The 27,264-nt window shown below is 47.3% G+C and overlaps 5 protein-coding genes across 22 annotated transcripts in view; 4 read left to right on the top strand and 1 right to left on the bottom strand.

Annotated features, from left to right (window-relative positions):
- Positions 1-27,264, bottom strand: part of Flo2 (flotillin-2) — an 84,677-nt gene that overhangs the window by 23,547 nt on the left and 33,866 nt on the right. The window lies entirely within an intron of this gene.
- LOC105183530 (glucose dehydrogenase [FAD, quinone]) lies at positions 245-7,251 on the top strand. Of its 14 annotated transcripts, none has more exons than XM_011141748.3 (7): positions 246-538; positions 1,388-1,452; positions 4,277-4,371; positions 4,533-4,750; positions 4,981-5,195; positions 5,410-6,589; positions 6,772-7,237. In XM_011141748.3, the coding sequence occupies exons 3-7, from the start codon at positions 4,303-4,305 to the stop codon at positions 7,043-7,045; spliced, it is 1,956 nt and encodes a 651-aa protein (XP_011140050.1). In that variant the 5' UTR covers positions 246-538; positions 1,388-1,452; positions 4,277-4,302; the 3' UTR covers positions 7,046-7,237. The 14 variants fall into 14 exon arrangements, with proteins under 14 accessions (XP_025159041.1, XP_011140050.1, XP_025159045.1 ...); XM_025303257.1 differs by having other exon boundaries at positions 248-538; positions 4,548-4,750; XM_011141749.3 differs by lacking the exon at positions 246-538 and having other exon boundaries at positions 1,089-1,452; positions 6,772-7,061; positions 7,149-7,251.
- Positions 7,304-14,523, top strand: LOC105183529 (glucose dehydrogenase [FAD, quinone]). Of its 4 annotated transcripts, none has more exons than XM_011141745.3 (2): positions 7,304-7,724; positions 12,368-14,523. In XM_011141745.3, exon 2 carries the CDS (start codon positions 12,395-12,397, stop codon positions 14,267-14,269), a length of 1,875 nt encoding a protein of 624 aa, XP_011140047.1. In that variant the 5' UTR covers positions 7,304-7,724; positions 12,368-12,394; the 3' UTR covers positions 14,270-14,523. The 4 variants fall into 4 exon arrangements, with proteins under 4 accessions (XP_011140047.1, XP_019697169.1, XP_025159046.1 ...); XM_019841610.2 differs by lacking the exon at positions 12,368-14,523 and adding an exon at positions 8,594-12,011 and having other exon boundaries at positions 7,516-7,724; XM_025303261.1 differs by lacking the exon at positions 7,304-7,724 and adding an exon at positions 8,143-8,332.
- LOC112589526 (glucose dehydrogenase [FAD, quinone]) lies at positions 14,882-19,542 on the top strand. The gene is made up of 4 exons (XM_025303266.1): positions 14,882-16,493; positions 16,845-17,009; positions 17,077-17,229; positions 17,315-19,542. Exons 1-4 carry the CDS (start codon positions 15,825-15,827, stop codon positions 18,593-18,595), a joined length of 2,268 nt encoding a protein of 755 aa, XP_025159051.1. The 5' UTR covers positions 14,882-15,824; the 3' UTR covers positions 18,596-19,542.
- Positions 20,077-27,190, top strand: LOC105183527 (glucose dehydrogenase [FAD, quinone]). Of its 2 annotated transcripts, XM_011141743.3 has the most exons (5): positions 20,077-20,937; positions 22,231-22,316; positions 22,389-23,041; positions 24,098-24,281; positions 24,363-27,190. In XM_011141743.3, exons 3-5 carry the CDS (start codon positions 22,625-22,627, stop codon positions 25,628-25,630), a joined length of 1,869 nt encoding a protein of 622 aa, XP_011140045.1. In that variant the 5' UTR covers positions 20,077-20,937; positions 22,231-22,316; positions 22,389-22,624; the 3' UTR covers positions 25,631-27,190. The 2 variants fall into 2 exon arrangements, with proteins under 2 accessions (XP_011140045.1, XP_019697171.1); XM_019841612.2 differs by having other exon boundaries at positions 22,231-23,041.

Here is a 27,264-nt window from a genome sequence, read left to right as displayed (position 1 = left end):
TAGTCATGTTAAATTTTTTAATGATTCGACTCGATTCGAATTCGAATGAAATTTCATAGATTCGATTCGATTCGAATTCGAATTAAAAAAATGAGATTCGATTCGACATAAAAATTCTTGATTTGCACATCTCTAATACATACATACATACATATATATATATATATATATTCTCATATATTCGCAATTATCAAGTTATTAATTGTAGAAATTGGATGAATGGCTACCAAATATTTTCGCAGTTAGAATTACGAAGTAATTGAGATAGCGGAAGTAGCTTAATTTATTTGTTAAGCACACGTCCAACCGCGCGTTATCTTGCTTGTTACGACAATAACAAGATACATCGTTGTGAACTTAGGTGCGAGGCAAGCACACAAGCACACATAGTGGCACACGTTGTCCTTTTCATCGCTATGCGATAACAGTTGTTAGAACGGCGGAATCGAGAACGGCTCAAAAGCTCCTCGCTCACTATCGACGCGCGTCATTCATCCGACTTCGGTAACTTGATAATTATTGCGAATATCGCAGAAAGGTATGGGACTTTTTTGTTCGCCTTAAACAGTTCTACACTCCTACGAATTATAGCACAATCGTTCCGAGACACTCTGTATATAGTTTGAGTACGTTTTATTATATTTGCGCTTTAATCGCTACGATTTTGATATTCCGCAAGACACAGAACGATGTGCACTTTAGGATTAATACGCCTTTATCCTTCGTTCGAGGCAACCGCGACAGCTCGCGGTTGCTGTTCACGAATGTTGACCTTGCACTTTTGCTTATTTATCGAACTTATCTATCAATCATTTCTCAGGCATTTATCAATCATTTTATCCGTACCGTGTCGATCTTTCCGTCGGTTCGAGAGCTCGCTGATGCATCTTTGATGAATAACGCGATGACGTGCACAGAATGAACGTGTCTCATAAATCAAGAATGACGATAAATAAGAAAGTGAATAACAAATCGAGAGCGCAAGCGACGAAAACATAGCTCTCTGGCCGCGTGCATTTCTAACATTCAAATGCGCCCTTCCTAATATTCAAATACCCCCCCCCCCCCAAGTAGCCCGAATAACAATACAGGAAGGCTACCCTCGGTCTTCCCTCGGCCAACGTTTTGACGTTGTGTTGCGACGATGATATATGACGTGTCGCGTTGCGTCAATGACAAACTGGGCGTGACTGAATTACCTCAAATCCATCTGTTTGTTCTCGTGATCGTAATATAACGATCCGTATACACAAGTGCGTGCACGTCCTCGCGGTAATTCCTCTTCTTCCAGCACATACGTAAGACCGGGGATGCCTCTTCACATATCCGAAATATAAATCGCTGCAGGGTTCATTTTCTGCCATGAACCAGTATAAATTGTACGCAGGTCGGCGACGACGATAATCTGAAGGCAGTGGGTCCTCGCCTCGACAGGAGACATTGTCACGTTCGGTAAGACGTTTCAAGAGATACGCGCAATAACGTGCGGCAATATAAAGCAAAAGTACTATCCGTATCTTATCTGGTCCAAACACACTTTGCGAGTCGCTGAAGTCGTCCCGTTGCCGTTAAGAAATTCTCTCTCTTCTCGAATCACCAATTTAAAACACAGATATTGCATAGTGCGAGTTGAAGTGCGAGGCAAGAGAGGGTGTTTGGGTGAAGATGTACAGTGTCGCTGGTAGCTTTTGTCGATTTTGTCGCCGGGTTCCTTTTGTTCTCGCACACACACACACACACACATACACACATATATCTGTAAAAATTGCACGAATTATACTTGCGCAATTCGGTTCTGCGATGCAGCGAATTTTTAACGAGTGTTCGATAAATTGCGATACGTTTAGTCGCGCGCGTAACGTAACGGTATCGGTTGTAATATCGGTTCGGTGAAAACCCGACATCTCTTTCTCTCTCTTCCCCCCCCCCCTCTTTCTCTCTCTCTCTCTCTCACTTTGGCATTTCTCGTACGGCGCACTGGGAATTAGCTCGTGGCCGTAACCCCTCATTTACGCAACAAACGAGCTAGTTTCTTTGTTGCGCCCCGCGAACGATTGCTTGGCTTTCGTCGGTTCAGCGATACACGGCGTGCAAATTCAAAGCGTTGCGTTGTCGACCGCGATAGCGATAGGGTTGCGAGAGGAGAAAATCTCGGACTCTCCTCCGATAATTCGCGGCTTAGCTCCCCGATGCATTACGCGCAACTTGGTCGTTCTTTCCCCACCTTTTCTTTCCCCGTTTTTGTCTCTTCGCCGCAATGAATCGTCGTACGTAAGCAGTTAGAGAGACGCACGGTTCCTCCTTCGCTTCCCTAAAAGTTGGCCACTTCGTGACAAACACTCGTCTTCCTCGTCGACGTTAACCCATGCAGTGTGAATCCTGCTCGGAGCGGAGCGGTGACGTCACACCACGTGTGTCTTCTTCGTCGACGAATGCGTTCCTGCTGGCCACACGCGATGAGCTTCTCGATTAGTGCATCTAGTGTGCGTGGCCGTGGTTATCCGGTTACACGTTGCCCCTCGCCGAACAGTCCGATGGAGATCAAGCAATCGCCCATTCCGGACAATCTCGGTCGGTCGTTCAAAGAGTAAGACTGTGTGGTCCTGAAGTCGATCAGACGAATCAATCGGTGCCTGGTGCGTTTCTACACCATCGTACAGATGTTCCCGATCTGTCGGCCGCCGAGAAATTATGAGGCATTATTAGATTTAACCACGTACTTTTATCCGGATTTCAGGTAATTTTTTAGAAGACAGATGTAAAAGGTTGCCTTTCGTTCTCTTTCCTCCGACGTTACGTTCGAGAGACGTCCGGAACAATTGGTCGGGAAAAAAAATACGGAATAATCCATGTGAAATTTTTACGAGTTCTTTCCGCGTGTGTGAACAACGATCACCAGCGATGAAATTCCATTCTCAGCAATCGGTCAAGGTTTGTCGCGAGTCTCATTGTCGAAAAAAGAGAGAGAAAGAGAGAGAGAGAGAGAGAGAGAGAGAGAGAGCGAGAGAGAGAGAGCGAGAGAGAGAACGAGAGAGAGAGAGAGAGAGAGAGAGAGAGAGAGAGAGAGAGAGAGAGAGAGAGAGAGAGAGAGAGAGAGCGAGAGAGAGAGACACCACACTGCATATTCCCAAAAGCACAATACGCGAAAAAGTCTCTTCCGATATTACCGTAGTGCTCCGAGTGTGTGACGCGGAATGTAACATCATCTTTTTCTGCACGATACCTACACCTGCCAATGAATACTTTAACGAAATTTCACTCGCACCGGACGGAGAAATTTCTGCTGGGCCTTTCGCGCGCGTGTGATACATTCGCCGTGCCGTATCGGACACTTCGTGCTCTTCGATCGCCGCGAAAAATTTATCACGGACAAGCAATAACGCACTTTCACGCGGAACGCTCGGAACCAAACTCAGTGCACTCTTTCAGATCATCGGGCGGTCCAAAGCACTCTTCAGTAAATAAGTAGTGTCAAAATATCTATACTTACTCTTTTTCTATATGTATATTACTTTAATATCTATATTATTTTTTCTTTAACGTGTCGCTTTTTCGTATACGTCGCGTTTAACCGGTACCCCCTGAGAGAAGAGAGAAAGACAGACAGAGATGGAGATTAAACGGAGTCTCGATGAGTATTGGTTACCGCGAAGTTACAAATTATCTCTAAGATTTCGTGTCGCTTGGCAAGGTAAAAATCTCAAACGATGCCACGGGGTTAACGATATAAGTACGGGATCGTTAATTTTATTGCAAAACACACTCATTAAGACGTCGGTATGTGTGTGTGTGTGTGTGTGTGTGTGTCTGTGTGTCATTGTTCTTAATGGTATTCTCACAAGTCACAATTTGACGTTTCGTTCCCTTCGGCGAGTACTCGGCGAGTGTTCAACTGGCATCTGTCGAAACTCTGTCACAATCATTTTCAAGAGATTACGTATCCCTTCATTAACGAGCAATAATACGTAGAGTCTGTACTTTATTAACGGTTGTCTACGACTAATGATCGAACGCCGATTCACGTCCAGCATTTATCATGCGCAAAAGATGCAAAGATCATTGCATTCGGCCATGTGAATTATACAGTGGAACCGTTCGCTCTCGTCGCATAATAAGGTCACTGACAATCCACAATTGCACGACATACAATTTGTCGTCATTCATCATTATCGTCACCGTCGTGTACTTTCGTCGCGATACAATTTTCCTTTCCCTTTTCAATTTCTTTCTTCTGTCAGAAAATCAGAGTGACTCTCGTATCCTTTTTTATCCACAGATGATATTAGCCTCTAAATTGCAGACATGTGTTGGTACGTCCTTCTGTTAGCCTTGGTGCAACACGCTGTTGCAAGTTCCCTCAAAGAACACCAGGTAAATACGACCGTAACATTTCCTCGCGAAACTCGAAGCCCGCGAAGCGAGCAGCCCGAAGCAACTCGAAAGTGAGGAGCTTCGCTCCTCCTTGCCGAAATGTGCCGATCGAGCCAGCTTTCTCGCAATTAAAATAAGCTTTCGCACGCGGCTATTTATAGCTGCCGTTATTCCAGCCGTCCCAAGAAGCCAGCACGTACGGTGGCGGCGCCGGGTGTTGCTCCTCCTGCCAATTCAAAGATACGCGCTATATGGAACGTGTCTGCGAGGGAACGAGTCCTTTCATGACGCTCATCCAAAATGCCATATCTTCCAGATGCGACATCGCCGATCCCTGCCGACGGATGGGCACGGACGAGGTGCCGAGTGAGAACGAATGGTGAGAGACCCCATATTTCTATTCTATTCTACGTTCGTTCTTTCTCACATCAGATATATCACACGACGAACTCTGCGGTCTGAGACCGCTGAGAAAAAAAGTCCGTTATACGAGATAACGGGGACTCTCCTCCCCCGTGACAGTGACATTATCACATTGAAAAAACCGCGACAAGTCGAGGAACGAACTCGCCGGCTGAAGACCTCACCTCTGTCGCCGTTTGCGCCTAGGTACGACTTTGTAATCGTGGGTGCCGGCACGGCGGGATCGATAATCGCGCGGAGATTGAGCGATAACCCATGGCGGAAGGTTCTACTTATCGAGGCCGGCCCGGAAGAGCCGACGATGACGGCTATACCGGGGCTCGCGTTCAACGCTGTCAACACGTCTCTCGATTGGAACTTCAAGACGGAACCGACATCACCGCATCCAACCGCTTGTTTGGGTATAGAATATCTTGGGTATTGTATCGATCGATTTAATAGGGCTTCGCGCGCACAAGTGACCTTAATCCGCGACGAAAAGATCCCTCCCAATCGTAACACAAGTATTAGTCATGATATGATCGCGAGAGAGCAGAATAATTCCTGCTCACGCGACAAAAAAGATCGTCGTTTTGTTAAATGTTCATCGACTCGTCGCGACTCGCGACTTTCCAGAGACCGACGGCGTGTGCACTTGGCCGAGGGGCAAGATGGTAGCCGGCACCGGCGGTTTCCACGGGATGATGTACGTCCGAGGTCATCCTGAGATCTACAACCGTTGGGCGAGAGCGGGCAATCCGGGCTGGTCCTACGACGAAATCGTCCACTACTTCGAACGGTTGGAGAATCCGGCCGACCCGACGATCTTGTCGGATAAGTTTAGGAGCGTAAAGGAGAGCGGTCCGATGAACATTCAGTACTACCCGCACAGGCCGGAGTTCACGGACGTGTTGCTGAACGCCGCCAGCGAGCTCGGCTACAGGACCTCGCGGCTGAAGGAGTACAGCCAGACCGGTTTCATGGTCGCGCCGATGACAATCGAGAACGGTATGCGGAGCACGACCTCGAGGGCGTACTTGAGGCCTGTTCACGACCGCAGGAACTTGCGGGTGCTGATAAACGCGCAAGTGACGAGGATCCTGATCAGCGATTGGGAGAAGAGGGCTTACGGAGTGGAGCTGGTGGACAAGAACGGTCGCAAGCGGATGATCAAGTGCGGCAAGGAGGTGATCTTGACAGCGGGAGCGGTCGGTTCGCCGCATATCCTCATGAATTCCGGCGTGGGTCCTGAGAAGGACCTCAACAGGCTCGGCATCAGAGTGCACCAAGATCTGCCGGTCGGCGAGAATTTGCACAATCATGTGTCGGTGGCGGTGCCCATGAGCATCAGGGACAACCCGTACGAGGTTATAACGATAGACGCGGTGAACGAATACTTGGAAAAAAAGATGGGTCCGTTGGCCAGCACCGGCATCACTCAGGTCACCGCCTTCCTCGAGAGCAGCTACGCGACTAACGGCATGCCAGACATTCAGGTGTTCTTCGACGGCTTCAGCTCCACCTGTCCGAAGACTGGTCTGCCCAACGAGTGCAACGGCAGAATCGCCAACTGCCCGACTAGGAGGAACATCGTGGCGAGACCTACGGTGGTCTACGCGGAGAGTCGAGGCGACATGAAACTCCGCTCGTCCGATCCCATGGACCCACCGCTCATCTATCCGAATTACTTCACGAACGAGAAGGACCTGACCGTTCTGCTCGAAGGGATCAAGAAGGTCGTGAAGCTCGTTGACACGTCCACCATGAAGAAGTGGGACCTCCGTTTGGAGCAAGTGAGAAGTCCGTTGTGCCAAGAGTAAGTAACGAAATGTTGACTTTTACATCGTTCAGTGGAGACTCCAATTGCGAACAATTGCCAATATTCGCTAAATTTGCTTGTTTCTCGATAATGAAATTAGCTGCAGATTGATTGCAGCCGCAGATCAGTCTCTCAATTTTCTTAGATTTTCTAATCTCTCGTATTTTCTCGCTCATCAGTTTTCACTTCGGCACCGACGCCTTCTGGAAGTGCCAGATACGGGCAGAGACCGGTCCGGAGAATCATCAGTCTGGCACGTGCAAGATGGGACCCGGTACTGACCCAACCGCGGTAGTCGACTCGGAACTTCGGGTACACGGTATACCAAACATTCGCGTCGCCGACGCTTCTATCTTCCCCATCGTGCCAAACTCGAATCCGATCGCTGGTATCATGATGGTGGCTGAGAAAGCAGCCGATATGATTAACAACAGCTGGCCGCTGCAATCTTGAACGTACACGAATTCTGGTATATCAAGTTGTAATATATATTTTTTACGGTTGATCAATAAAACAAATTTCTTTGAATTAATCGACCTTCTTTAAATAAATCAAGAGAGAGATTTTGGATTCTTTGGGCGCTACGAAAAACGCAGTGATGAAGTACTTCTACGATGGAAATCCAGGTGAATTATACTAAATAAAAAATTATATAAATAACAGATGTTATCTGTAAATTTATTATTTGAATTTGAACAGCTAACGCTGTTCATCATACTATATTTCCTAATGGATTATAATAGTTTCATTTCTTCCCCCCTCCGTCACTCTTTCTTTCTCTATCAGGAGTATAGTCAACGAAATGTAGCGCGGATTTGATGCGTTAAATTTCTTCTGTTTATACAACGTCGAGTTTAAGCTTGTTATATCTTTTCTCTCCCAGGTTAGAACACACAAATAAAATCTTTCATTAAAAGTGTATCTATAAAATTGAGGTGGTGTCATCAAATAAAAAGTCAAGGCGAACATGTCGAGCGAACCTAAGCCGGTTATTCGATATTCTTAAGTATGTGTTATGCGAGCGCTACTATATGAAGGATAGATTACATGAAAAGTTTGTCAGTTTGTATTTAGCTGCTGCGTAAAGCAAAGATCGCAGTTTTCCCGCAGCAGCTGAATAATTCAGTTATCGGTACGTTCTTTCATATTTTCAATTCTAGATAGTTATTCTATATAGTTTTTTTCTACCTCTTGCGTCTCTCTTATACCATGCTAGTAGGCTTGTCTTAAAAGTGTTCCATACATACGACACACATATTTCATAATATTTCTTAAAAATATTTTTAAGACTTTTATCTTATTTTGCGCGTATATTTTTACTAGCAGCAAATAAAATTATCTCACGGCAAAATCAACATTTTAAATCAAACACACTTGCTAACAAAATTAAAAATCAGAATTCCATGCGATGCGTATGTAGTATCATAAATTTTATATGCACGAGTGTAAAAAAAGACAGAGATAAAATTTCTAAAATAGGAAAAAAAAATATAAACATTCAATAGTTCAAGATTCCGCTAATTACGTAAGTCACTTAAGAATATCTTAGTCACGCTACGATAACAGATAATGCGCGGTACTGAACGATGCAGTACATTGCGAAGCTTGGAAACTACAAGTCAACGTTCCAGGCTTCACTTTAAGCTCGCGATCTTTTCTCCGGCATATCCGAGAATATAACCTGTCGTAAAATAAAGAAGAGCAAAATAGGGGACGTACCGTAAATTTCTCGAACACAAGGTGAGCGAATAATTATCGAAACGAAGCAGAATTCTCGCGCTATACGATATTAGCAGAAAATAAATACGACAAATTGACACGATACAATCGGCGCGAGGAATTAACTTAATAAATATGTACAACGTTATCAATACTTCTCCTTCCACCGTATCTGTTTTTCGCTCATAGACACAAAGTTAACCGACACCCGACCTGTCATTGCCACAGCTTGTATATATACCAAGTAATTATACGCTAACTTGAAAAACGCGTCTTCCGCAGAATAAAATCGTTACACACGCAACAGAATTATGGAGGCGTGCTTGGCAGCCAGTTGCGCAGCTGCGACGACTGATGCCTCCTCTTCCGTTTTTCTGCAACTGGTGCAAACGCTTTTGGTCGCACAGTGCAGTTTGAGCGACACGAGCAAATATCCGGCGGACCGCTCGGAAGAAATCGCTCGGAATAGCAACATCGAGTTTGACTTTGTTGTCGTGGGCGCTGGAAGTGCCGGTTCTATAGTGGCAAGACGTTTAACCGAGATAGAAAACTGGAAGGTGCTGCTGATCGAGGCCGGAGATGACCCCTCAGCTATCAGCGAGATCCCATTGTTGTTCATGGAGATATTGTCGACGGCGGAGGATTACGCCTACGACGCCGAGTCCGACGAACTGATTTGCCAAGGTTGCAAGAATAAGAGGTGCAAATGGAACAAGGGTAAAGTCCTCGGCGGTAGCAGCACGATAAACGGCATGATGTACATTTACGGCAACGATGAGGATTATAACGAGTGGTCGCGGATGGGTAACGAAGGATGGAGCTACGAGGAAGTCCTGCCATACTTCAAGAAATCGCAGAATTGCGATTACGTTCACAACGACGAGGAGAGTAGAAAGTACTGCGGTCACGATGGACCGATGCACCTCAGATATTTCAATTACACCGACACAGGAATAGAAAAAATGTTTATGGACGCCGCTCGCGAGTTAAACGTGCCGATCTTGCAAAATATCAATAGCGCCAAGTATACTGGATACGGCATAGCTCCGGTAATTACGAATGACGGTCGCAGGATAAACATGGCTGAAGCCTTCCTGTCGCCGATCAAAGACAAGAGCAACCTCTACGTGATGAAGTCTAGCCGAGCCGACGCCATTCTCCTGGATGGAACTCGAGCGGTCGGAGTACATGTGACCCTGAAGGACGGCAGGTCGATCGATGTGAAAGTGTCTAAGGAAGTGATTCTATCTGCCGGCAGTATCGCCAGTCCACAACTGCTAATGTTGTCCGGCATCGGACCTAGGCAGCATCTGCTCGAAATGGGAATATCGAGTGTCGTTGACTCACCAGTCGGCAAGAACCTTCAGAACCACGTCGGCTGGCAAGGCTTGTATCTGGCTTACAAGAACGAGACCGCGCGACCACCATCACCGACCTTCATCATGGACGAGACTTATCAATACTTGATGCATAAAAGAGGAACTTTTGCAACCAACGGTGGCTTCCATTTCGTCAGTTTTGTCAATGTAAGTGATCCGACGTCCAAGTACGCCGACACGGGATTCTTTCATATTCATTACCCACAGTGGCATGTGGACCTAATGACATCGAAGATATTCTCCATGGCTGACGATATAAAGCAAGGTATAATAAAAATGCTCAAGGACGTCGACTTGCTCGTGCCCATGACGAGTCTACTGAAGCCGAAAAGCAGGGGCGAGTTGCTACTGCGTAGCAAGGACCCGGCGCTTCCTGTCAAGATTTACGCGAAGAGCTTCTCCGAGCAAGAGGACATCGACGGAATGTTGAAGTCTTTGGACTTTGTCAAGAAAATACTGAAGACCGAGACATTCGTACGACAAGGAGCATGGCTGCATCATCTGGACATCCCGGGTTGCCGACATACCGAACCCGATTCCGACGAATACTGGAGATGCAACTTGCGACACATGTCCTTCGAGTATTTCCACCCGGTTGGCACGGCCAAAATGGGCCCTCGAGAGGACCCGACGGCCGTCGTGGATGCTCGACTGAGGGTTCACGGTGTGCAAGGACTCAGGGTCATTGATGTATCCATCATGCCGACGATCAACAGCGGAACTACGATGGCGCCTGCGATGATGATAGGGGAGAAAGGAGCAGATCTAATCAAGCAAGATTGGTTAAATTCTGGACAGAAGGACGAGCTTTAGAAAGGAACGCAGCTGTGTTATTTGTCCAGCGTATAACCGGGGGGGGGGTATCTCTTTCCGTTGTGTTATATTATTCTTTTTGTTACGTCGGTATCGGAATTGTTGGGTAAGTTCGTTTGAGTTTCGAGAACGGACCGAGTGTATATGTAATAATATTTTCTCAATTATAACTTACAACTATAAGTTATAACTATATAATGTAATACTGGATGTACTTTTGTTAGCGACAAATAAATTTAAGTCGCAGTAAAAATAGCACTCTAAATCACTTGTATGATTATTAATTGCGGCAGAATGTAATGTTTGGACTCGTACGAAATTTTAGCATTCGAGGAATGTAGTGAGTGAAAATGGAAATGGAAAATATTCGATCTTCGAGAAATAATAATAAGGAGACTCTGCGATTTACTACATATTGATATTTCTTATACTTACAACTTTCTCGGTTCTTTTATTAGCTTAGAAATGTTCCTTCATTCGTTTCGATTGTCTCACTATCAGGTGACCTTTATAGCTCAATCAGTTTTTATTCTGCATGATGCAATAATAGTAAAAACTACAGAGAAGAAAACACGAAGTAAAAACATACACAAAACATAAACAAAAAATATAAAAAATACACACTCTCACGAAATATATAATAATAGAAACGATATCAGAACTTTATTCTATAATAAGAAATCGATAAATGAAACGTGTAAAAGAAGAGGAATAAAAAGAAAAGGAAATGCGTCCCATTTTTCGAATATCGAGGACGAAACCAAAAATCGCGTCTATTTCTCTCGCTATTGTCCCGTCGTCTTCTCTCTGGCGTTGCCGTGGCCGGCTTTTTGCCCATTCTTCCTTCCATTCCTTCCATTGTTCTCTCAGCAATGTTAAGACCTTGTCTACAAACAGTCAGGAGACGTTGTCGTGTGTCGTATACATGCGCACAACCTTGATTTTTATATATGACGCCACATAAAAATCACATAAAAATCAAGGCAAAGATAAAAGTTACGCGCGTGCGTATAATACGTGGATTATAGATGAAGTTTAACAGTATATAAAGAAACATACGGCGTACACGTTCTTCATCCTTTGTCGATATAACCAACCGTGAACACAGACAACTCTCAATTTCATGGTGAATCAGCTAAAAACACGTGAGAACCTACGCAATTCGCTTCTCGACATTCTGATGATTTGTATTTCCACGCAATGTCATCGACGATCAAACGAAATATTTTTATATCACGCAAGAGACGTCGGCGATAGATGATAAGCAACGTGAGCAGTCACTGATATCTACCTAAAAATAGTTGAACCTCGCGGATCTCCTTCGCACGTGTCTGTTTCATGACAATCAAAGAATAAATATATCACACTGACATGAACATTTTGAAATATTAGCTGATCCTACTGAGTCATTATTACTTTACTCGGTCTCATTTTCGAACAAGGCCAACGAAAAAAACAGTTGCAGTTGGGCGCCCGGTTGTTCGCAAGAGAAAATTACTTTAATCTAAATCTTTTTCTAAATTCAATCTAAATTTTAATCTAAATTTAATTCAACTTTATTCAAGACAAACGACAAGGCACTCGGACGTGAGCGAAAAACTAATCAGATCAGAACGGCGGTTCGAAGACGAATACCGTTATCTCAAATTAATTTTCCGAAGTCACTCGATTACTCGCAAACCAGCCGCCGATTCGAGAAACCAGGCTGAATAAATTCTTTCATGATATTATCCTTCCTACTGCACGCTTTGTTATATTCCTCTATTGTGAGCACGAAGTCAATTGACAATTGGTCCGATATTTCGATAGCTGACACAATATATAATGCAATGAACACTAACTCTGAATATTCTATCTTTCGCAGAATTCGATCGTGACACGCAACACAGTCATGGATAGCTGCATGAAGCAGCAGTGTGTAGCTGCGGCAAGTGGCGATACAACGTCCGCTTTTCTGTATATGATAAACTTCGTCCTAGCCACCTATTGCGACTTGAGCAATGTGAGAAATTATCCACCGGATCGCACAGAAGAAATCCTGAGACCCACCGAAAAATATCCTATCGACTTCGACTTTATCGTCGTGGGTGCAGGAAGTGCCGGGTCCGTGTTGGCTAATCGTTTGAGCGAAGAAACAAAGTGGAAAGTGCTGCTGATAGAGGCCGGGGATTACCCATCGGCCAACACCGAAGTACCCGGAATGTTCATACAATTGATGGGGACCCCGGAGGACTATTACTACGACATCCAGCCCGAGCGAAACGCTTGTCTGGGTATGAACAGAAAGTCGTGCAAATGGAGCAAAGGCAAGACTCTTGGCGGTAGTTCCTCGATAAACGCTATGCTCTTCGTAATCGGTAACGAAGATGACTACAACGGATGGTCCCGGATGGGTAACGACGGTTGGAGCTACGACCAAGTGTTACCCTACTTCAAGAAAATGCAGAACTGCGGCAGCGCAAACACCCCCGAGTGGAGAGCAAAGTACTGCAGTCCCGATGGACCGCTGCACGTCAGATATTTCAACTACACCGACAGAGCAATGCAAGAGATGATCATGAATGCCACTAGGGACATGAATATACCTACTCTGGAGCCTCTCATCACGGACAAGTTCATCGGATACGGCTTAGCTGAAGGAACTTTGGACGAAGGCCGTAGGATGAGCGCAGCGAAGGCCTACCTAACTCCCGCCAAAGGCAGAAGCAACCTTTACCTGATGAGGAATGCGCGAGCTGACGCCATACTCTTAAACGGTACTGAGGCGTACGGAGTACGAGTGACGCTGAAGAACGGCAAAACGGTGGTACTGAACGCATCGAAGGAGGTGATTCTCTCCGCCGGCAGCATCGGCAGCCCTCAGCTACTGATGCTCTCCGGCATCGGACCTAGGCAGCACCTTGCCCAAATGGGGATATCGTCCGTTGTCGATTTACCCGTTGGGAAAAATCTTCAGGACCATGTTAGCTGGCAAGGCATATACTTGGCCTACAGAAACGAATCCGCGATACCGCCGCCACCGTTTACGTACTTCCTGGACGAGGCGTATCAATTCCTGATACATGAACGAGGTATCTTCTCGAGCAATGTCGGCTTTGACATCGTAGGTTTCGTTAATGTAAACAACATGACTGCTAAGTATCCTGTTACCCAGTTCCTTCATGTTCATTACTTACGGTGGGAAATAAACAAGCTGCGACTGGTAATGAATCTGTTCGACATAAGCAACGATATAGTCCGAGACTTAATAAAATTGCTCGACGAGGTCGACATATTGCAGCTCATGCCAATTTTGCTGAGACCGAAGAGTTTGGGTGAATTGCGACTACGTAGTAAGGATCCGGCGGTTCCTGTCGCGATCTACGCGAACTACTATTCCCAGCAGGAAGACATGGACACGATGTTGAGAAGCTTGAGCTATATAAAGCAACTGCTGCAAACCGAGACGTTCGTAAGAAAAGGACTCTGGCTGCATCATCTGGACATTCCAGGTTGCCGACACACCGAACCCGACTCCGACGAGTATTGGAGATGCAACTTGCGGCATATGTCCACCATGTTTTTCCATCCCGTTGGCACGACCAAGATGGGTCCTCGGAGCGACCCCACCGCCGTCGTAGATGCTCGACTGAAGGTTTACGGTGTACAAAGACTCAGGGTAATCGATGCGTCTATCATGCCAACGATTATCAGCGGAAACACGAACGCGCCTACGATAATGATAGCTGAGAAAGGCGCGGATTATATCAAAGAAGAACATGTATAAAGCAACCAAAGAAAGAAACGCGCAAGAATTATAAAAAGGAATATTATAGTTATGTGCAATATTATAGCTGTGTGTAATACTCTTAAAACTATAGTCTTTCATTTGTTGTAATTTGTTGCAAATGACGAACTAACCACGTAACGCGTAATGGAAAGTTTTATTTAAAAGAAGAAAAGCGAGCATGTAGCGATATCTAAATACATTTTATACATATACATTTTATACGTGACTGTATATGTTGTATAAAAATTATATAAGCGATAATTAATAAATATTGAGCCATGTTCAAAGTTTGTTATTACGTATCAGTGTGTTAGTAGATTTTCCTTATAAATGGTTGCCTGCATTCTTTGCCATCTTGTTTCCATTTATTCCTATAATTTAATCAACGATAGAATTAAGTCTTCCCTGTCTCTATCTTGAAATCAGGCGAAGTTAAATACGGGGAGAGTAAATTTCTGCTCAGAATTCGGTCTCTCATATTGTAGACGCCATGTACAGTTGGCTGCAACGAATATTGTTCGATCTGGGACAGTGGAAACAAAAACGCGAAAGAAAGCGAATACGAAGTAATGTACCGAGACGCGACGGCTCAAGTTTGCAGCTATTCGTGCCGCGAAGCGTGTAAACGCGAACAATCCCGCGCAGAAAATTGCTATACGAGCTACTGTCCGCTGTGAATATTAATAAATCGACGAGTGAGTTTCTCGGCTGTACAGACATCGCATTGCAAATAACAGGCGGCGATAGTCCAAACGCAGTATCGGCACGTTTGTTTTCCTTGGATAGCCGTCTGTGTGTTTGTAGAGAATTTACCAGCTGTAACTTCAACGAACCGAGCGCTACCAGAATACTCGAATAAAAATTAGTGAAAGTTACTGTGCGCTATTTGCCTATCATTTCGAGCAAAGACGCGTGCTGCCGATCGCCTCAAGAGACGTTTTTTCTTCTTCCTCCCTTCCTTCCTTCCTTCCTTCCTATTGCGTTTATTAACGCGACGTGCAAAAGCACTTTCGTCCGATGGCAACGCTCGCTCAAATATTTCAAGGATATTTCGTCGAAATTACCGGCGGGACAAGAAACTCCGTAAGAAACTGCAGCGCACAGTGCGCTGTTCGGACTGGCTAAAGTCTAAAGCACCCTGCGAGATACACTTTCGTTCATGACCATTCGCCGGGCGATATCCGAACCGGCGAACCGTAGTTCAGGCCATGCTGAAGTCATTCGCGCGCTGCTGCTACTCGGAGAAACGTAGCGCACATGGGTGCGCTGCTCGGTTTCACTCGCCATTTCTTCCGGGACGGATCTTCGGCGATAAAAAGGCTCCTCGGCGTGTGAAGGAGGCTCGTTAATAAACTCCTGCGATACCAGCAGCGCTTTCGCGACGCGTCGTTCAAAGGACGTTGCCGCGTCGCTCGCATGCGATGAGATAACAGCGGGCTTGGCGTGGCTTCGTCTGAGCGAAAACTGCGTGAGAAATCGACCGATCGACCGAACGGGAGCGATCGTAAGACTTCGCCGGGCGAGTGATTCGGAGAATTCGATCTGGGTAACCATGTCGTGGGTGCCACCGAGCTTGGCGGAACTCTGTGCGCCGCTCTCGACGGTCTCGACGTGTCAACCCTCGGCATACCTGTTCTTGGCCTTCATAGCGCGGCTCTTCGGCTACTCGACAGACCACAACTACCCTGTGCTGGAGAGCTTCCCGCGCTACTACTACCAGCCGTCCGCCGCTTGGGATTGGAATGCATTCGCCATGTCGCCAACAGTCGCAAGGTACAGCGACCACCCGGAAGACTTGAGGCGGTATCGGCAGGATGAACAGGCCTTGATACTCCTGCCGCTGCAATCGCCCTTCAAAGTCTCCTATAATCCGGGCATTTACGTCCCCCCCAGCTGGAAGAGCCAAATAAACTATCAGCCCCGACGAAGGTCCATCTCGGTGAGATCGAAGTTCGCCGATTTTCGTGGCTCGTCCAACGCGAGAGATCGGCACGTTGGAAACCCGAGCGAGCGGTTTTACAAGCTGAGGACGGGCAATCCAAGCGTTCAAACTCCGGAATTCTACGAGGAAGCTGCCGGGACCGCCAACGGTTATCACGGCGTGGCGAGATTTCCGCGACCCATCGGATTCCGGCCAGAGCAGTACGACTTCGTCATCGTCGGAGCGGGCTCGGCCGGCTGCGTGTTGGCGAACAGGTTGAGCGAGATCGAGGGATGGCGGGTGCGTAAATACGAGGTCTTGCTTCAATTCCCCGAGGAACAGGGCAATCGCGTTGGTTTCTTCGGAGTAATTGCTGCGGTTAGTGACTGACTGAGTGTGGAGAAGTGAATGCGTGAGCAAGAGGCCGTGTTTCTTCTCTTAGCGCGGCCAACGTCTTAGCGTTGCACAAAGCGAGACGCAGCGCACTTTCATGACGCGAAAATAGCGCTCCGGCCGCTTATAAGTTACTCGGCGGTTTATAATCGCGCGCATTCTCGACCTATAATGCGCGTGCTTGTGTGCTCGAGTTCCGTCGTAGTTCAGCATGAGACGCGAACCGACCTCTCATCTCGACCTTGCGCATTCCCACAGGTGCTGCTGCTGGAGGCCGGAATAGAAGAGCCGTTAGTCGCGGATGTCCCGGCATTTGCTTCCATGCTGCAAGCGAGCAACATCGATTGGATGTATCGCACGCAGCCGGAGAAGCACTCGTGCCGATCCCGCAGAGGGGGTGGGTGTCCTTGGGCCAGGGGTAAGGTGCGTATCTCGAAAGTGACTTACGAGGATGAGTCCTCTCTTATCCGACCTCTCTTTCCACGCGCAGGTGATGGGCGGCTCGAGCTCGATCAACTACATGATATACATACGAGGCAACCCGAAGGATTACGACGAGTGGGCCGAGAGTGGAAATGACGGATGGAGCTTCAAACAAGTGCTTCCATACTTCCTCAAGTCCGAGAACAACGAGGATCCGGAGGTAACGAGACCTCGGTCGACTTTCTGTCTTGCTTGATCGATCACTGCAATCGTGCAATTGGGTGCTTCTTGCGGGTGCTCTCTAGGTCGTAAAGGAGAATCCACATTATCACAGCCGAGGTGGTTACCAGAACGTCGAGAGGTTTCCCTACGTCGACGCGAATACCAAAATTCTGATAAACGCGTGGGGCGAGTTAGGATTCGATCTGGTGGACGCTAACGCCGGCGGGCAGATAGGGGTGCAACATCACCAGATGACGTCCATTCGCGGAATGCGACAGAGCACAAACGGAGCGTTCATCAGGCCCATCAGGCGCAAGAGACGAAACTTGCTGATCAAGACGCGCGCCCACGTGACGAAAATCCAGATCGACCCGAGGACGAAGCGAGCGATCGGGGTGGAGTATCTGAGCGCCACCGGCTTCGTGAAGGTCGCCTTCGCGCGCAAAGAAGTGATCCTGTCGGCCGGTGCGATCAATTCGCCGAAGATCCTGATGCTGTCGGGCGTGGGTCCTGCGGAGGAGCTGGCGAAGCACGGCATACGTGTGTTACAAGACTCCGCAGTGGGTCGAAACCTTCAAGACCACGTCACCATGGACGGCCTCTTAATCGCCGTCGGCAACCTAACGGCCACGACCAAAGACAACGCGATGAAAATGAAGGACGTTTATCACTACAAGAAGACCCACGAAGGCCCGTTAGCCGCGACCGGGCCCTTAAGTTGCGGTGTCTTCGTGCAGACCTCCTACGCGCGTCATCGCGGCCTACCCGACTTGCAATTCGCCTTCGACGCCAGCAATCAGATGGACTACCTGCATCAGCCCGCGGACTTCGCCGAGACCGCGGTAGAACCGCTGTCCTATTACGACGCTATTAACATCAGACCGATTCTGCTGACGCCCAAGAGCCGCGGGTTCGTTCTCCTCAACGACAGCAATCCGCTTTGGGGCCCACCGCTCATCTACCCAAGAAGCTTCACGGAGTACCCTGACCTGGACGCCATGGTCGAGGGCATAAGGATGGCCCGAGCGCTATTCGAGACGAGAGCTTTCCGCGAACACGGCCTGCGGCTCGTCGACGTGCCGTTACCAGCCTGCCGGCACTTCCGGTTCGACACGGACGAGTACTGGAAATGTGTCACGACGGAGTACACCAGTACCATCTACCATCCCGTTGGAACTTGCAGGATGGGTCCGGAGAACGACCCCGAGGCCGTGGTGGACCCGCGTCTCAAGGTACGCGGCATTCAGGGTCTACGTGTGGTCGACGCTTCCGTGATGCCGACGATCGTCCGCGGCAATACGAACGCACCCACAATTATGATCGCGGAGAAAACTGCCGACATGATCAAGGAAGAGTGGCTGTGACGTCGGCCTTTATCGTTCCGCCGTTCGGTAATTGATATCTGCACTTGCAACTGCCGCGACGTGCGCGAGACCGCGTCGTCTTCTTCTAATGCGCAAACCGCAAACAGTGCCATTAGTACGAGAAGTGGCGGGTGTACGCGATTATTATTGTAACAACAGAGTCTATCGGCCACTAAGCAACACCCAGTAGACGAAAATAATTGGCTACTGTCGCTCATTTCTCCTACGATGCTTTCGCTTACCGAGATATGATACCACATTACTTGCTGAATAATGTTACCTTGCATCAATGATATTAATTGCCACTTATAAATAGTCGTTACTTCTTCTGAAATCACCGGACGAATCGTCGCAACGACCGTCTATTCATAACTTTCCTGCGAACCTGCTGGCTGCGTATTACACGTTTGTCGGCAGGATAGAAAAGAGAGTGCGATAGCTTGAGGTACCAACGTGTAAGCGCGAGCGGTTGCATATTAACAGGCTTTACGAGGTCACAATCATAACAGATACGAATTGGAATTTGTGTAAAGTCCAACTAACTGCTTCGTATAACTTATGTCATGTGCACGGAGAGAAACATGTTTGGTCGAGTGAGACAACTTTTTATCAGAGATACACAAACGATTCAGCAATTTCCACCGAAGCTGTCAGAATTTCGTCTACACTCTACCAAGATTTCTCTCCCTGGCTGACTTGAACAGAGTTCCACTTTCAACTGAAATTTCTGAATCGTTCGTATTCCATCGGTTCAGCCGAGCAAACATTTTTCTCCCTCTGTGTGTCTTCTGAACGCACTGTTAATCGTAAAACGCACCTTTACGTGATACGTATAGCGTGCGTAAATTATCGAAACAAATAAAACGTCAGTCCGTTGCAATCGTGCTCTTTTGAACGCACGCATCGAGTACTGTTGACACAGTCGACTATAATCGTACATATGTGTAACGAAGTTTACAATAAATGCTGAAATGAATAATCATAGAAATTACGTGATCCCACGTGATAGTCCTATTTGGACCACCCTAACTAGTCTGTTCGATCATGTCTCCGATGACGTCAATCGACACGAGACCCTTCGTGATTTCTATGATGATTTTCACCTCGCACTATGGTGCACTTCTTTCACATGTTTCTTTTCAAGATACATCGTACGGTATGGTGGTTGCGGCACGTATGCACAGGTACGCATCGTGAGGTAAGTTCCGTATAATTAGAGTGACAAGATAAAATGAACACCGTTAACGGAGAGGCGATTTCCAAATCTCCTGGGGAAAGTGAAGTTTTGTTCCGGTGTACGCGTAATGTATACGCACGCGTGATTCCTATAAACTCAAGTTGCGAAAATAGATAAAATCGATAGATCAATCTCAGCGGTCTCGGGTCAATTATGAGAAACTAATAATGCAGAGACATTCATGTATCATTTCGATTATTGATGTCAAGTACGATACATGTATGATGTATGATGTATTATTTATGATACGCAAGTAAATGAATTCCAAGTAAATGAGAGCACTGATACACGCGGCTGCGAATACTATCAATACGTACTCGAAGTGTATCAAACACGCGAACACGAATGTTGTTGTGGGGAATATTAAACTTGAAGCAAATTGCAACAGAGATATAAAGAGCACAAAGTTCGTGCTATTCCGAATGATATCGCCGTGTCAAAATGATACCGTTTACGCGTGGTGCATAAAACGTGCATAAAGCCGTTACAGAAACTGCAACAACTACAATCTAATCATCGCATTAGCATAGTATTAGCATAATAAAGTCGAAGGACAGCAAGTTTCGAACGCTGTAATCTTACGCGTTCATCGAAGCAACGTCTTCGCTCTGATTAGAATTCAATTTAAGTCCCACTGCGAGATTTTTACGACTGGTGCTCCGGAATTTGCAAATAACGCCGTAAAATTTGCATGCGACATTGAGACTCGACTCGTCGAACCTTGATCTCGTCACGATCCCAGCGCACGCAATATTACGTATATTATGCCGTAGACCAGGCAATGTACACGTTTGCGAAAGCACTATCGCAGTTATCCAACCCGAGTTTCACCGTCCGAGTTTTGTTAAGATTACGAGATCAATCGGACTTCATCTCGGCGAGGATCCGTAGGGAGGTATGGCCGAACGCGGAGAGGTGGTGGTAGGTAGGAGATCGCATGGTTTATATGTTCAACGTAATGTTCCAAGTCTCAGTCTCTCGCTTTCTCTACCTCGCCAAAGTGGCCGCTGATCGCGCGCGCAATGGTCTCCCGACAACGCCACGTGCTCCTGCCGCCGCATTATCGCGAGAGCGTTTTTCCGTCGACATGCCGAGCAGTGTCGTGGTACGAAGTGCATATTTTATTTGCAAGAAAGAAGCAATCGGGTTTTGCGTATTATACGCACTGAGAAAAATATCCGAAATATCCGATTGTTAATTTCGTTATCCGATCAAGTATCCGGTGTATTTAATCGGATACCTCATCGGATAACAAAATTAACAATCGGATATATCTGATATCTTTCTCCGTGCGCGGATTTTTGTAAATCGCATGTGGATAAATATTAAGAGCTAATCTCGCGGCATAGCATAATTAATAACGTGTCGCACGATTATGCGACGTCGAAGGACACGATCCTGGTCCTCTCGAGGATCGAAGGCGCATTCCTGAAAGAGCGGAAATTTATTTCAACACGAGACTGCGATTTCATGAATGGAAAATATTCACTCGCCCGATGCGTCCCGAAACGTTTTATCAGCGAATGAATAAAGCGATATCTTTATTGATTCTTGATCGGGCGGTTTTGTCAGTTTTTTCGAAGAAATCTTCTAGAAAATCTGCACTATATTGCACGTGTGAATTCAGTGTCGTGTATTAATACACGTGTCATCAGTTCCCAGAGAATGTCAAATGGAATGTCAAAATTGCATGGGCCATCGGCGAAAGAGAAAGTCAATAAAAACACGCGTCGCATCTCCGCATCCGGTGCTGAATATTTAATAATTACCGGTGTGCTCTCGGCTGTGTCGATCTTTCTGTATTAATTGCCTGGTTTCCCAAAAGTATTGCTTCCGTGCGTTTAATTATCAGCGTGTATCATCGCGTGAGGATCGATTGGCCAAGAGCCACTTAAGTAAGGATGCAAATAAGAAAGAGAGAAATACACACTCTACATGGATGTGGTTTCAAAGACGGCTCAGATTCGCCGGTTGCGCAAAGCTTGTACTTCAAACGCAGATGTTGTGTCCACTCGAAACGGAATAGCGGATTAATTTCAAGATACTTTCGAAACGGAATAACACGAATCAGCGAGATAAGCACACGACACAAATGTGGCGAGTAATTAAACATTGCGAATGACTGGATAAACGTAAGGATAATAAATAAATGACTAATTGCTAATCTCATTACGGGGCAATGTCAAGACACCTAAATCGATGCTTTGATCTCCGATTGATAAGAAAATCGCGTTATCAAACTTTCGAATAGGACGAATCGCACAATTGCTCGACTTTGCAGACGTATTTTCACTTTCTACCTGTATTATGTTAATTGTTGGGAATGAGAAATTAAATCGCGAGTGCGTGAAACCTGAACACGAAATATCTTGCGAATGTAAAATTTGCATTTTTTCAGACTGCTGCGCATCGAGAAGAACGAGTCGGCGGCGGCATTTTCAATTTGCAACGATGCAGTGTCGGATGCAGCGACGATTCGTCATAGTATGTGTTATGAATCACCCTGATTTGTGTTTTCGCGCACCTCGCGGATAACTTATAATTGCGCAATTACAGCCGCGAGTATCATCATCGAATGGGGCGACAAGGCGCATGATGAGATAACTCGATAACGACGGCTTCGAAAAAGAAACTTCACCCGACACACACACACACACACACACACACGCCAAAGGCAAGTTCTATGAGGTGCGATCGAGGAAAGCTGGGAAAGAGGACGAGAGGAATTAACGAATCGGGTGACTCGTAAAATCCACATCTTAATTGGCAACGAGACCAGCGAAGGCCGCGACATGAGCATCACGGCGGTAATTGGCTCCGCGTTGAAAGCGGCCACCGTTCTTCTGGGCATCGGGATCGGCAAAATCACCATAATCCCGGTGCTGATCGCCACGCTTGCCTATTTCAATTACGACCTCATGGACCCGGAGAATCATCCGCACGTGACGAAGGAACTGAGGAAGGAGTACGACTTCGTGGTGGTCGGCAGCGGCTCGGCCGGAAGCGTGGTGGTCAACAGACTGACCGAGAATCCCGAGTGGAACGTACTGCTGCTGGAGGCGGGAGGTCACGAGACCGAGATCACCGATGTGCCCATACTGTCGCTCTATTTGCACAAGAGCAAGGTCGACTGGAAGTATCGCACGCAACCGCAGGACTCGGCCTGCCAGGCGATGGTCGATCGCCGATGCTGCTGGACCAGAGGCAAGGTGAGAGTAATCATCGAGTTTGGGCTCAGGATAAGCATCAGTTACCACTCTCTTCTCATACACATCCACACGAGATAGCACGAGATACGTTCCCCCGAAGCAGCGAGCGGTTATTTTACTGCGATAAAAGCGTAACGCTGGCTCAAGAGGGAGAGAGAGAGAGAGAGAGAGAGAGAGAGAGGCGTTACTTCACCCGACCTGACCCGACCTAGTTAAACGGGACGAGCTTCAGATGATACCACGAAGGAAAAACCGGCGTACTTTGCGACGTCGCGCTCAGTTTCCTCCGGTACGATGTCCGATAACCGTGACCGCGCTGCGCACCATCGACGGCTTGGCGCCGTTGATTGATTTCACTCGCTGCGACGTTACAGCAGTAGTAGCATACAGCAAGGATGCGTATTTATCATCAGGATCACTGGCGTTAGACTTTCGCGCGAGGATCCGAGCGGCGATGAAATATGATTCCGGCGTCTCGCGAACTGACTCCCTTTCTCCCCTTTCTCTCTCTCTCTCTCTCTCTCTCTTCGCCATTGTGACGGCGATATGTCTCGACGATTGTTCTCCGCGGCGTAATGTATTCTCGGCTCGTTAATATTTATACCGAGCGGTGTAACAGGCTGAAGCGCTAGCGCACTACGGACCTACGTCAAACATCCCGGAAAATACGCCAATCGCGATTACGTCGGAAATACCACGCTAATTAAAATTGATCGCTATACGATAAGATCGACATCGGCGATTTTGCCAGGGTAACGCCAGTTTAATCGTCGAGTACGAAAGTGTTCCGGTTATTGCCAGACACTAAAGTGACGGGTGTCGTAGCGCGCAGACCACGTGGAGAGAAAGTAGTTCCGGACCGTCTTCTCGTACCGTCACTCCGCGTCATCGCAAACTCACCGGCAGACCACCGCGGCGATCTTCGCGAGATCGGGTGCGCGAGGTCGGTCGAGGTGGGGCAACTTGTTACCGCGCGCGCGCGCGAGCGAGCCCTCGGCCCCACCGTGGAACTGTCCACGAACGAGGACATTCTCAACCGGATAACATTTCCGCCAGGTCCTCGGCGGGTCCAGCGTGCTGAATACAATGCTGTATATCCGCGGCAACCGACGTGACTTCGATCAATGGGAGAGTTACGGGAATCCCGGATGGGGATACGAGGACGTGCTGCCCTACTTCAAGAAGTCGCAGGACCAAAGGAACCCGTACTTGGCGCGCAACACGCGGTATCACGCCACTGGTGCGGCTCACTCACGTTTCTCGAATAAAGTTCTCGAATAAACCGGCACGACAATCGAGCGAGCTTTCGTAACTTTTCCAGGAGGCTACCTCACAGTCCAGGACAGCCCTTATCTCACCCCGCTCGGAGTGGCGTTCCTTCAGGCCGGCGAGGAGATGGGCTACGACATCCGGGACATTAACGGCGAGCAACAGACCGGGTTCGCCTTCTACCAGTTCACGATGCGCCGGGGCGCCAGGTGCAGCACCGCCAAGGCCTTCTTACGACCCATTCAACTGAGAAAGAACTTCCACTTGTCCCTGTGGAGCCACGTGACTCGAGTGCTAATAGACCCACTGACCAAACGAGCGTACGGAGTGGAGTTCGTCAGGAACGGTCGCAAGGAAATCGTACACGCCAAGAAAGAGGTGATCCTCTCGGCCGGAGCAATCAACAGTCCGGTTTTGTTGATGCTGTCCGGAATAGGACCACGCGCTCATCTGGAGGACCTGGGCATCCCCGTGATCCAAGACTCGCCCGGGGTCGGGCAGAACCTGCAGGACCACATCGCGGTGGGCGGGTTAGCCTTCCTGATCGATTACGAGATCAGTGTGGTGATGAACCGGCTGGTGAACGTTAATTCAGCGCTGAGATACGCCATCACCGAGGACGGCCCGCTGACGTCGAGCATCGGTCTCGAATCGGTCGGTTTCATCTCGACCAAGTACGCGAACCAGAGCGACGACTGGCCGGACATCGAGTTCATGTTGACGTCTTCGTCAACCAACTCGGACGGCGGCACCCACGTGAAACACGCTCACGGCCTGACCAACGAATTCTACAACGAGGTGTTCGGCAAGATCAACAGCCGCGACGTCTTCGGCGTGTTCCCGATGCTGCTTAGGCCCAAGTCCAGCGGCTACATCCGACTCAAGTCTAAGAACCCGTTGGAATACCCGCTGCTTTATCACAATTACCTCACCCACCCGGAGGACGTGGCGGTGCTGCGCGAGGGTGTGAAGGCGGCCATCGCTTTCGGCGAGACGAGCAGCATGAGACGATTCGGCTCGCGATTCCACGCCCAGCCGTTGCCCAACTGCAAGCACATACCCCTGTTCACCGACGAGTACTGGGACTGCGCGGTCAGGCAGTACACCATGACCATTTACCACATGAGCTGCACCGCCAAGATGGGCCCGCCCAGCGACCCCATGGCGGTCGTGGACCCGGAACTGAAGGTCTACGGGATTACAGGCCTGAGCGTGATCGACGCATCGATCATGCCGTCTATCACGAGCGGCAACATCAACGCACCGGTCATCATGATCGGTGAGAAGGGTGCCGACTTGGTGAAAGCCCGGTGGACGTAGAACAGAAAGATATTGAGTGTGCCTCAGAAGAATGTGCTGTTCAGTTCGTACGCGGCAGTCGCGACTTTTTGATCGAGTAATTCTCGCCGCCATTTCGCTCGGCCGTACTTGCCGAGCACTCGTGCCGTCGCACACTCCGACGGGACGAATTAGCATTTTACGTTCGTCATTTCGTCGTTTCGTCAGTTATTCTCACAATCAAGCTCTGGGTGTTCGAGCTGGAGATTGTCGAGGACGCAAGTAATTAGACGCAAATGTTGTAACACACTTGCGCAAATACTTTGCCATGGTTGTATCAGGACTAACAAGAGACTTTGTCTTTGTGACAAACCTTAGGTAATAAAGGAGAAAGAGTTTATGCAATCAAAGGTTAACCAACAAAAAACGTCAACCAACGGTCAACGTTCCATTTTTAGAGATAAGGATTTGCGTTGGCATAAAGACTTTAATATAATAGAAAATACCTCTGCGGCATCGAATTTTCAAACGTCTTAAATTCTCCGACGTCTCACTCAATTATTCTACTGTTCATCGGAGACCTTTAGGGAATGATTTCCACGCTTGAATCGGACGGCTCTTCAGAGCGACTGAAGCGATTCGACTAATATTCTTTTCGCGCAGTAATTAAGACTCCTGATAACGTGACAGCGAGTTACACGCGGAAATACGAGAGAACTACGCAGGCGAGCATTTCCAGCGAATTGCATCGATGTGAAAATTTACTCAAGCAGCTAGGTCGCGCAGAATGCACCTACCGTAACTAATCCGCAATTGCGTCAGGGCTAGTACGCGCTCTCTATTATCACGATACGCGAGAGCACAGACGAACCGTCACAATTTCCGCGCTGCGCAATCGCAATCGCCTTTTACGTCAATTTATTCGCGCAACGGCACCTCGGGCGAGTGCCCGGGATCAATGCAAATATAATAGTGCTGCATACGCTCAGGTGAAAGCATTGTTATATGTAAATTGCGCACGTACGTACTACGTACACAAGATTTTCATTAAGAGCGTGTGTCGGTAAAAAAATGACGCGTTATTAGTAACTTGTGGAGAGGAGATATAGATTATAAAAAAAGAAAAAAAAAAACACGCAACAGCGTCTCCTTAATTGGTAACGCGACGCACGGGACGCATATAGTAACTTACTATTTAATTAAATTATCAGCCAAGCCTAGTAATTAATAATCTTAGTACTTAATAACATGATTAATAATCTTAATGGATATTTTATTTAATCGTTCTTATGTGATTCTGTATATAATTATTTTTCCGTAATAAGATGACGATTTAGCAAAAAGTGGGGAAACTTGAGAAGAACAGATTTAAAAATCAAAATATACATACATAAATCAATCAAGTTTTTATACACAGACTAAATTTCTACAACAAAGATGAAGCAGAAATCAAAAAGAGTTGTCGCAACTGGTCCGAAGACATAAGACTTGCGTGTTTGCTGTTGCTAAACTTTGATAATATTTCGATTATTTGATAAAGTGTCTAAGAATTTTATCTTATTTTACTACCTCTCATAAAAAAAGAATAAAGTATTTTTTCTACCCTCAGATCTTTTTCTCTTTATATTCCCAATAAAGTTTATAATGACTAAGTTTCGTTGCGGGTTACCGAGACG

Source organism: Harpegnathos saltator, unplaced genomic scaffold (assembly GCF_003227715.2).
Source record: "Harpegnathos saltator strain DR-91 unplaced genomic scaffold, Hsal_v8.6 scaffold539, whole genome shotgun sequence".
Taxonomy (NCBI): domain Eukaryota; kingdom Metazoa; phylum Arthropoda; class Insecta; order Hymenoptera; family Formicidae; genus Harpegnathos; species Harpegnathos saltator.
The sequence above is the reverse complement of the archived record's forward strand: the minus strand, read 5'-3'. Positions and strand labels throughout refer to the sequence as shown.

Excerpts from the sequence above, each read along its gene's own strand:
- LOC105183530 (XM_011141749.3), top strand. The coding sequence starts at position 4,303 with ATGTGTTGGTACGTCCTTCTGTTAGCCTTGGTGCAACACGCTGTTGCA. Across the intron at positions 4,372-4,532 it reads GTTCCCTCAAAGAACACCAG|CTGCCGTTATTCCAGCCGTC; the intron begins GTAAATACGACC and ends GGCTATTTATAG. Across the intron at positions 4,751-4,980 it reads GTGCCGAGTGAGAACGAATG|GTACGACTTTGTAATCGTGG; the intron begins GTGAGAGACCCC and ends GTTTGCGCCTAG.
- LOC105183529 (XM_019841610.2), top strand. The coding sequence starts at position 8,623 with ATGGAGGCGTGCTTGGCAGCCAGTTGCGCAGCTGCGACGACTGATGCC.
- LOC112589526 (XM_025303266.1), top strand. The coding sequence starts at position 15,825 with ATGTCGTGGGTGCCACCGAGCTTGGCGGAACTCTGTGCGCCGCTCTCG. Across the intron at positions 16,494-16,844 it reads GCGAGATCGAGGGATGGCGG|GTGCTGCTGCTGGAGGCCGG; the intron begins GTGCGTAAATAC and ends GCATTCCCACAG. Across the intron at positions 17,010-17,076 it reads GTCCTTGGGCCAGGGGTAAG|GTGATGGGCGGCTCGAGCTC; the intron begins GTGCGTATCTCG and ends TTCCACGCGCAG.
- LOC105183527 (XM_011141743.3), top strand. The coding sequence starts at position 22,625 with ATGAGCATCACGGCGGTAATTGGCTCCGCGTTGAAAGCGGCCACCGTT. Across the intron at positions 23,042-24,097 it reads GCTGCTGGACCAGAGGCAAG|GTCCTCGGCGGGTCCAGCGT; the intron begins GTGAGAGTAATC and ends CATTTCCGCCAG. Across the intron at positions 24,282-24,362 it reads CACGCGGTATCACGCCACTG|GAGGCTACCTCACAGTCCAG; the intron begins GTGCGGCTCACT and ends TAACTTTTCCAG.